The sequence below is a fragment of the Mus caroli genome, chromosome 6, assembly GCF_900094665.2.
Source record: "Mus caroli chromosome 6, CAROLI_EIJ_v1.1, whole genome shotgun sequence".
Taxonomy (NCBI): domain Eukaryota; kingdom Metazoa; phylum Chordata; class Mammalia; order Rodentia; family Muridae; genus Mus; species Mus caroli.
In genome coordinates, this window is record NC_034575.1 from 111,473,480 (window position 1) to 111,484,037 (window position 10,558).

The following is a 10,558-nucleotide window of genomic DNA, read 5'->3' on the forward strand; positions in this document are numbered from 1 at the left end:
TGTAATGGATAATGTAGTAGCATGAATAAATTCAGGGGCAATGTTCATGAATAGAGCAGATATTTTAATTTCTTTTGATGTGCATTTCCTAGAACATATTGGTCATATGATAACATGCATTATCTTGAGGGAGAATTAGACTTCAAAGCAGCCACATGCATTCCCACCAGTAGTGTATGAAGGAGTCAACTTCAGCTTGTCCTTACCAGTGCTTGTCTATATGTCTTCAGTTAGGAACATAACTAGAATGGTGCCTGTGCCTTTGATTTGTACTTCCTGATGGCTGATGATGTTGAGACTTTGTTGTTTGCATTGAGTACTTTGTTATTGCATTGTGAGAAGTCTGGGTATTCTAGGTACAGGATCCTTGCTAGATAAACAATTGGCAAACATTTTCTTCTATTTTGTGTTTGTTCCTTCTTCCCTTAATTTCTCCTTTTCCCTGTTTTGTTTCTCAGAGAAAAGGTCTCACTGTGTATAGCTCATGCTGTCCATGAACTCATGATCCCCTGCTTCCCTTGTGTTGAGTTCTGGGATTCAGACCTCCTCCCATCCCTGTGTGTGTGTGTGTGTGTGTGTGTGTGAAAGTACACTGTTGAGCTGAATGTTTACCTCCACTTCTTAATTTCATTATGGCAACTTTTGAAACACACACACAACATTATTTTGATAATTTCAGGTTTTTCTATTGTTTCTTAGTGTGAGGAAGAGATCCAAGTTTATTTTATTTTATTTTTTGCATGCAGCTGACCAGTTGTCCTGGAATTCATTGAAAAGTGTATTCTTTCTCCTGTGGAAGTGGAATCTTGTTAGTCTGTTGAAAGTTATTTGAGTGTAGATAGATGAGGTTATTTCTCAACTCTTAACATGATCTGCTGATATCCAAATCTGTTTTTCAATACCAGTCTTGATTACTGAGCCTTTGAAGTAAGTCTTGAAACTGGAAAGTATGAGTCCTCAGACTTTGTTCTTCAAGCTGGCAGTGGCAGTCTGAGCCCCTTTAATTTGCATTTTCATTTTGGGATCACCTTGTCAAATCTATGCTAAACAGTAGCTTGGATTTTGATAGGGATTACTTGGATTCTGAAGACAACCCCTCTTCCACACACACATCCTTGAGGTGGTAGGGATCAAATCCAAGGTGGTGGGCTCATACCCATGACCTTCCTAATACTTCCCAAGCCTTCTGTCATTGAGCTAGAACCCAGCCTGTGAGAGTTGATAGTGTGCACTCTCCTGTTCATGAACTTGGTGTTTCTCCTTAACTCAAATTTTAGGAGACCAGTTCCTCTAGATACAGATGTTTATTTCAGCTGGCTATGATTTATAGCAGTGCAATTCAAGTCCCTGTCTAGATGACCAGGCACAAGGCCGAGACTAACTACCCATCATTAAAGATGAATTGAATTTATATAAAATAGATACTTGTCTTATGCTTTCTTTCATAAGATCCTTCATGTACACAGCAGCATGGTCTGTCTGATTGTTTGTAAATGAATGATTATTTTAAATAGTATTGCTTCTGGCAAACTTCCAGGCCCATTACCAGGAAATGGTGATAAACGTCAGAACATCTGGAGTGACTGCAAGGAAAAGGCGGGTGGGTGGCTTTCAAAGTTGCAAACATTCTGACTCTGTGGGTTTCTCTTTGGTAGAGTCTTCCTAGGCTTGTCATGAGCACATACGAGTGATGTAATAATGATGACTGTATCAGAAGCACCACAGATAGCTATTGGCATGAGAGCTAGTGGGGCTTTGGGCATGGTGAGCTTAACTATTTATTCCAAAAGCCACATGGAATTTGTCATGTGTGACTTTAATGCATTAGTGATAACGCTGCTCACCACTGTTGTGATATTCCAGAGTGTAAGCAACCCAACAGTAACTGTGCCTCTTGTGTAGGATAGTCTTGGATAGAAACACGGAGGACAGTGTAGGGCACAGTGTTACTCATCTACTAGCTTCATCAGGGCCTGAAGACCAGCAGGGGAAGTGTAATACATAGATGATGTAATCTACTCTATTTTCTTAGTTTTTGATTCTCAGTGATCATTTGCCTGTTTTAAGATGAGACTTTCTGAAGCAATATCCTTGTAGCTCATTTTCTTGTGAGTGTTGGTGTGTGGCCATTCCTCCTTCCTCCTGTTGCTTTATGATCTGATCTGCATGACTCAATCAAGTGCAAGTCCCATCTCTTGTGTCTGGCTACTGACTATTGGAGTTGAGCAGTCCCACAGACACTGCTGCTCCACGGAAGAGTTTTGAGATAGGTGGGACAAATATTTGTCAAGTGTGGCCTTAGGGTACTCTGGCCCTGTTGTCTACCTTCCTTTGCTCACCACCACATGCCCAACACATGGTTAACAAATGAAGGACCCCAAATTAGAGACATATTCTTCTGTCTTGCCAACATTGAATGGCATCATGAAACATGACTACCATAAACATGGAGAGTTTGTATGGAGCTGTATCTGTGGGGGCAGCAAAATAAGCGAATGGGGAGGAGAGAACCCATAATTTGATTACTAGCAATGAGAATATATATAAAATAAGCAAGTATACTTGGTTATATAAGACAGCTTATATAGACATTGTTATTTTATGTAAAGGCAGCCTTCTCAGGGGTTTCAGGAATGTCCCTGATGGCCTACATCTTCCCTGAGAAGCCCTTATTGAGCTGTAAGCCATGGGCAAAATCTATCCTGCCACCAGTTTCTGCAGATATATTTTTATTGGTAAATAATGGCATAGTTTACTTTGTTTTACCATATCAAAATATACCCAAGATTGGGTATTTTTTTTTTTAAAGGTTTAATTAGATCACAGTTCTGGAGATCCATGAATAGGACATTGGCACTGACTTCTGGTGAGGCCTTTGGCAGTATTGTAGCAGGCTAGATGGCATCACAGGGTTCGGAAGGCAAATAGTGAGGAGAGAAGGAAAGAAAAAAAAATGGAGGGGAAAGAAGCAGGGTGAGCTGGAAGCTTTGTAACAGCTGTTCTTGAGCTCACTAGTGAGATAAACTCACTCCTTCAAGAAAAACATCTGTCCCCAAGACTGACTCTTAGAGTGTCAAGCTTGCAGCAGATGAACCTTAGGGGACAAGCCATATCTAAACTAGAACCCGTTACCATTCCTCTTCATTTACCCACTAATCAATGGCTGCTTTCACAATACACAGAGGAGTCAAGTAACTAGAGCAGATTCGGCCTATAATGCCTGAAATATTTATCTTGCCCTTTATAGGAGAAATTGGCCAACAGCTGGTTTAGAGAGTCTAGACTTTTGGAAGGTTATGCATGAACCATAGAAAATTTGATTTCGGAGTTTTAAAACCCTAGTCTTGCCATTATATGAATTTGAGGTCAGTTAGATGGACTGACTGATTTCCTTCCTTCCTTCCTTCCTTCCTTCCTTCCTTCCTTCCTTCCTTCCTTCCTTCCTTCCTTCCTTCTTCCTTCTTCCTTCCTTCCCTCCCTCCCTCCCTCCCTCCCTCCCATTCAAACTACTTCCCACTCTGCTTTCTTGCTTTCATCATCATCATTTTAAAGCTTCATACTAGGGATTGAACCCAGGGACTTGGGTATATAGGTAAGCTCTACCACAGAACTGTAACTTGACTCTAAGAACAGCAGTGGTGATTTTGCTCTTTTTGTGTGTGTCTAATGTTTGTTTTAAATTTCGTTTTGTTTTGTTTATACAGGCTCTTACTATGTAGATCAGGCTAGCTTCAAGTTTGTAATCCTCCTGCCAAAGGCATTAATTAGTTTCAAGGAAAGGTTACTATATCAGGATACATGAGATGAGGTTTGATATTCAGGGAAACACACACATACACAGGAACAAAAGTTTAACTTCAGAAATAATATACTGAGACTTTGTTCTTTTATAGTTAAGAGGACAACAAAAGACTAATCTGTGACCCTCTGGCTTCCTTATCATACTTATATTTTAGTACAAGAAACAAATTTAATTTTCCCTAGTCATTTTCTATCCCTTTTGAAGACCAAGTATTTGGTCAAAATAATTTCCTCAGATTAACAAAGTGCAGTCTTACTGTTGGAAATTAGGTATTTTAGCTCAGCTCTGTTTCTTTTCCTTTCTCTCAGCTTGAAGTCAATGGCCCAAAATGACTCTGCTAGAGGAGACTCACTTCCGTAAGGAGGAAGACCAGGTCGGAGGCTGGGATGAGCATGCCATTGCACCAGATCTCTGCCATCCCTTCTCAGGATGCCATTTCTGCTAGAGTCTACAGAAGCAAGACCAAAGATAAGGAGCAGGTAATGTGAGAACTTCTTCAGTGCCTCCTGGGGGTTCTTTCCTGGTAGCTATGGCCAGATGCTGGCTGAACAGCTGTTTCATTTTGAGGGCAAAAGTATGGCAGTGAGAAATACGGCAGGCATGGTGTCAGGAGCATGAGGTGGTGGCAGGTCTCATCGTTTCCAGGCAGGAAGCAGAGAAAACACTGGTGCTTGGATCACTTCTTTATTCTTGAGTTGATTGTCCCACCTAGGTTAATTCAGTCTCTAAACTCTGTCACAGACACACTAATAGCTTTGTCTCCTGGGTGATTTTAGATCCTATGGAGTTTACAGTTAGAACTAACCACCATCACAAATATATCATTTGGCTGCTTTTTCACATTTAATTATTTTACATCTCTACTAATCGTATGAATGGTGTGAGCATGCTATGGCCCAAAAATAAAGGGCAGGGGATAGCTTTGGAGACTTGGTGTTCTTCCCCGTGTGGATCCTGGGAAATGATCTCAGATTCTTAGGTTTGGTGACAGTTACTGTTACCTAATGAGCCATCTCCACAGCCCCAACCATTACAATAATTTTGTTAAAATTTCACCAACTGCAATCTAGAGTAATACCTGAGCTCTAAAGGGATGGTTTCTCTGGAGATGTGCTAATGAGCACAGCTGGCTATGTTCAGAGGTAATTGTCTTATGCAGGTTTCTGGGTTCTAAAGTTTTTGGCATAGGCTTATCAGCTTCTTAGCTATAAGTGGCACACTGGTCTTAGTTGGCTAAGTCTTCTGATCATGTCTTACACATTCCTGAGAGGAAGTTCTTTAGATTCTCAAAACAAGATGCAGTGTATAGATGTATTTGAGCAAAGATATAGGGGCTTGTTACTGCTTATAGGAGGTCATTATAATCAGCCTATCTGTTTTCATGCTCTGACAGTCTGCCTTGACACATATAAACATTAGCTGGATAAGGTCAGTGATGGAGGGAATTTCAGGACTTCCTGTAGAAAACAGGGATTATGTGTAGAGCTAAGGGCAAAGGAGAAGGCAGAGTGACTCAGGTTGAGGAAACCACAAGCTCAACCCAAAATCTGTAGATAGAATTTGTGACCTGCCTGTGCTGAGAAGTGAAAGAGAAGCTCTGCAAAGATTTCTCCTCCTGCTGCTGCTGCTGCTGCTGCTGCTGCTCCTCCTCCTCCTCCTCCTCCTGGAGGTTCTGGGAGCTGCAAAGCTAAGGTCTTTATCTTGGGTCATACCCATGGTGACTTTATGCACAGTTCTCTATAGCATGCACTGCAGGAGCCTATAAATGGTGGTCTGTGGATGGCTAATGACTGGTACTTTATTTTACTGTCTGTGGATGAAGGCGGGACTCACTTTCAGTGGCATGAGAACCGCTGGGAATGCTTTGTAATCCATAAAGGATTTTCTTCCTATCCCTTATGAATCGATAAATGATTCTTTAAACGGACTACTGCTTTTAGGCTTGTTTTATTTTTGGAGACAGGGTCTCAGTGTGTAGCTCTGGCTGTCCTGAGACTCATTTTGGTCTCCTAGAGATCTACCTGCTTCTGCTTCCTGAGTGTTGGGATTAAGGGCCTGAGCCACCATGGGGCTTTGTAGGTTTTATAGACACTAACCCATTACTTTCCAGCCTTTAGTCTCCTTTTGGAAACCTGAATTGCTTCATTAAAAAAAATTTTTTTCATCTTAACTGTCTTAGAGAATACATTCTTCTTCTTTACATCTTAAAGTTAGTAATATGTTGCTTCAAGGCCTATCTTAATGTAAATTAATGTAATGTAAAAGTCTAAAAGTTTAGTAGTTGATCTCCAAGTCAGTGTTTGGAAATACACATTTGCTTGACAGTCATTGTAAGTCACTTTCCATCTTAGGACAGTATTCCATTTTCCAGACTTAAGATCAGGATTCTAGGACACACCGTCAGTAACAGCGTCTTTTCCAAATTAAGGAGAACATTTTACTATAGGAAGGAAATGCTCCTTTGGATTCCTAGACAGAGCTAGTTCCCAGTGCTGTGGAGGACTCTACCCTGATCAGGAGTGATCAGGAGGCAGTGAATCACAAAAGTTCAATTGCTGCATCTTGTGCTAAACATTGTCACTATCTTTATTATGACTGAAAAAAAAAATGCCTCTACTGTTCTCAGCACTGCCACTTAGAAACTGTTGGCGCTGAGACAGGCTCAGTATGCACTCTCTGTTGTTGGCCTCTATCTGCCCAAAGGGTAAAGTGGAACCAGGATGAATAGGTTCCATGGGTCTGGGTCCCTCTGGGGAAGCTGAAAGTGTTACAGCTCTTAGAAGAAAATCGAGAAGGTTTGGACAGCGGTGACTATGGCAGCCAGCCACAGCACTAGTGGTGGGGTGGGAAGTGGGGGGTGACAACTGCAGCCAGGCAGGTGGGTCCAAGATCCAGTGATGAATGCTTTGGGAGAAAGGACTCTTCCCCAATAGTACAATTCAGTAAAAACAGCCACTTTCCTCAGTGAAATAAGTTGTGCACTTTTTTTTTTCGTGGGGATAGGAACTGTATAAACATTGCAGAGTAGGGTGGGACTTAGGGGTGCATGTTTCCTTGTTGGGGGCCGGCCAGCAGCCCACAACGTGAACAGTTCCACTGAGATGGCAGCTCCGAGCTGAAAAGAGAGGAAGCTAGACGGGGAGGAAGGAGAAATGAAGCCAAGGCAAGATCATCCTGTTCAAAGCCCAATTTTACTAGTTCCGACATCCAGTTATAAAGGAAGGGGGAAGGAACCCGATTTCCCGCCAAATAACTCGGGGTCCAGTAGCAGGGTGAACATGTGTGTGGCTCCAAGCAGCAAAGCAGCACGGTCCAGCAGTAGGCGTGGCAGGACGAATGAGCAGGAAGCTCCACCCCTGAGCCAGCAGGATTCAGGCTGGGGGTGGGGAGGCTACACCTATTGGCTTAGTTTGAGTGATGCTCTTTGTTTGAATGGGAAGGACTCCAGGTGTTTTCCCTACCTGACTGATAGTCATGGTCCCAAATTCCATCCTCTTCCCTTGACCTCCTGTGAGTTAGGATTCCAGGTGTGTGCTGCTGCTCCTGGTGTACACATCACTGTTGCCAAGACTAGCCACACTGAGTGGACAGTGCATGTTCTGCCCCTCTGGCCCCAGGCCTCCTGTGTGATCAAAGCTGTGAGCATGAATGGGTGCCTTGCATAGAGGACCACATCACCTGGGACCCAATTTGTAAGATTATCCAGAAAATACATTTTCACTTTCTATCCTTAAAGAACTGGTCCACACCATTGCATTCCTTTAAGCGTAATAGAAAAGGTGATACATAGTTGGTTTGTATTTAGACAACTACATAGAAAGCAAAAGACATTTTTTATATTTTTAAGGAATTCTAATTCTCACACCATTGATTTCAGCATCTTCTTTTCAATATCAACAGAGGTTTTATCATGAAGCATCAAATTGATATTTATCTAAACAAACTTTAGTTTGCTCTGAAAGTATATAAATGGAGAAAACTTTAATTCAAGGAAGTAGAAGCTTTATATACACTTTGTATAGATGATCTAATTACCTAATTCTATATTCATCTGTATTTGGCATCTGGAACAAGAGCCTCCCAGTTGATGAGTTGATAGCAGTATTCTGAAGCATATTCACTATAGTTCACCTCTCAACTACTGTTACTTTAATATACTGATAAATAGTGAAAACCCACAATAAGAACTTGTGGAAAATCTGAGCTCTAGTATTCCAGAATCTTGTTTCCAGCTTAGTGCTGCACATGCTTTGTATCTCAGGGCAGCCTGTTCTCAGAGCCTTCCTCACGTCCTTCTCCCTCCCTCTCACCCTCCTTTCCTGTTCCCTCCTTCCCTCCCTCCCCCTTCTCTCTTTCTTTTCTCACTTCTGTTTTTGCCCTTCTCCTCACATTTCTTCCATACAGTCTCCGAAGTTCAGGATAGCAACATGTATTAGATACTACACCTGGCCTACCTACTACTTTGTGTGTGTGTGTTTAAGCTATTAAGGATGCAAGGTCTCTCATCAGCACAGTTTCTAGCTTTCTCTTATTAGCAGCCCCACTGTTTACTCCCAGGAACCATAGTTTTATTTTGCAGAATAAAAATTGCTTCTTCCATATATTACAACTTTGCACGTCGGTATTTGGCCTGCCCTTTTTCTAGTTCTGACTTCTTTGTAGAGGCATAATGAAATGGAGAGATGTTTTAGGGTGTTTCCTGTAAGTTGCTCCCCGTTCCCAGAAATAATGACTCTGGGGCTTTACAGTATTTACAAATACCTTGGCATAAGCTTTGGCTTGTTCTCTGACTAGCTCATAACTTAATATCCCATTTATTCTAATCCAAGTTTTGCCATGTGGCTGGTTGCATCTGCTCAGATTTCGTGCACTGTTTTCCTTCATGCCCCAGGGTGAATATTCATGCACTTGGCCCAATCCCAGAATCCTTTATGCCCCACCTTCTATCCTACCCTTTACTATAGGCCATGGTTTTGTTTTTGTTGTTGTTGTTTTATTGACAGGTGAGGTATCCATACACTACACATCAATTCTTCCTACATAGAGATGAATATGCATTTTTGAAATCCTAAGTGAAATCACTGCCAGTTAACATGTACCTCTGTCATCATTTGTGTGGCTCTTTGAGTTATTAATTACCTTTCTGTGAGACACTCAGGGCATTAATATTTGCCTCAGCACAGTTTCTATTGCTATAACAGAATCCCTGAGACTGAGTAAGTTAGAAAAAGGCTTATAGTTCTGTAGGCTGATCAGCTTCTGGTAAGGACCTCTTCATGTGCCATGCATGACAAGGCAGGAGGGTGCGAAAAAGGAGAAGAGAGTACAGAGGGGGTGAAGTCTCTAAAGACACTTCCCATAATAACCAAAACGCTTTCCTGAAAACCATGTTCATCCTCTTATGATGGCAGATCCTTCATAACTAAATATTTCTTAAAGGTCTACTACCTTTCTGTACACTGGGACAAGGGGACCAACCATATTCGCACCATAGTACCATTCTCATATCTGGAAATAAGGATCTATTTTCTTGTGGTGTTTGTGGGGCCATCTGTGTAACATCTTTCAAATCTGCCTCCCAGAGTGCTTATCCTGTTTGGTAATCACAGCTAGCAAGCTTAGTACTACTCGGGGCCCTCCCAGTTTACTCAGCCACATACAGGAAATTGTAGCCAGAGACTCTTTTCCTCACTAGCTGCCATTTTCAGCCTTATTGGTGAAAGTGTAGAGATGAGTTCTGACGGTTCCCTTGGAAATTGGAAAGGGAGTAGGATGCTGTTCCCAAACATTAAATCCAGCTTTGCCAAATTTGAACTGTTTTGTTTTTTTCACATGCTTGGATCTTAAAGTAATGGTTGTTTACTTCTTTAGAGCTGAACTCTGGGCATTGGTCTGGGGAGGAGATTTTGCTAGAGTTCATGTTATTTAGATAAAACAGTCAGAATATACTGTAAGAGAAGTACTTGCAAATGGCTTCATGTGTTGTATATAAATTGAGTGAAGGTTATAAAATTAATTAGCCAGGTGTTATTAATGAATATGATTTGTTGGCTGTTGCTACTTGCTTGTAGCTGGTATGAGCCAGGCAGCAGGTAGCTTTTCAGATATTCTTTCAGTAACTGTTGAAAATTGAAAACTATCCAAATTTGGTTTTTAATGCAGAGGTTTCACAAAATAACACTGTAGGATACTATTATAGCGTTCTAAATGAAATTAGTGCCCTTGAATGCCTGGCTTCAGCAAGATGACTTCCTTATCTCATACAAGAATAAACAGATCCTCCCAAATGTTGTGGAAACCTGAGCTTGAATATTTCTCATGTTTCTTCTAAAATAATTTCTTGTAGATGAATATAAATATACTGCACACATTTGTTTGTTCATTTGTAGAACTGCAGCAACAGTGTATTGTACCTTTGAAAGAACCCTTTCCTTGGCAAACCTGTGGCAGTATTGTGATAGCTGTCCCAAGTTGCATCACAGCCTGAGCTATTTATCTATGATGAGTCTTTCTTGGGTTCCAGAATGCTCTCATCTTTTGTTCCCAAGACCCCGCCATTCGTAATCATTCTACCTCCCCCCTGTGTACTGTATTCTGACTGTCATCATACTTTTCTTCTGGGCTGACATTTTTAATGTTTTTTTAAAAATCATTTATGTAGCTCTTGTCTCTAGCTGCATATGTATCGAAAGATGGCCTAGTCGGCCATCACTGGAAAGAGAGGCCCATTGGACTTGCAAACTTTATATGCCCCAA

At 41.4% G+C, this 10,558-nt stretch overlaps 1 protein-coding gene across 4 annotated transcripts in view; it reads left to right on the forward strand.

Moving 5' to 3' along the window:
• The window catches only part of March8 (membrane associated ring-CH-type finger 8), a 69,078-nt gene that overhangs the window by 32,268 nt on the left and 26,252 nt on the right, over positions 1 to 10,558 (forward strand). For 3 of the 4 annotated variants that reach the window (XM_021165883.2, XM_021165884.2, XM_021165886.2), the window contains exon 2: positions 4,111 to 4,281. The exons of the other annotated variant lie outside the window; for it this stretch is intronic. In XM_021165883.2, coding sequence (XP_021021542.1) covers positions 4,189 to 4,281 — 93 coding nt within the window. In that variant the 5' untranslated portion in view covers positions 4,111 to 4,188. The remainder of the gene's footprint in view (positions 1 to 4,110; positions 4,282 to 10,558) is intronic. 4 annotated transcript variants of the gene reach the window in all.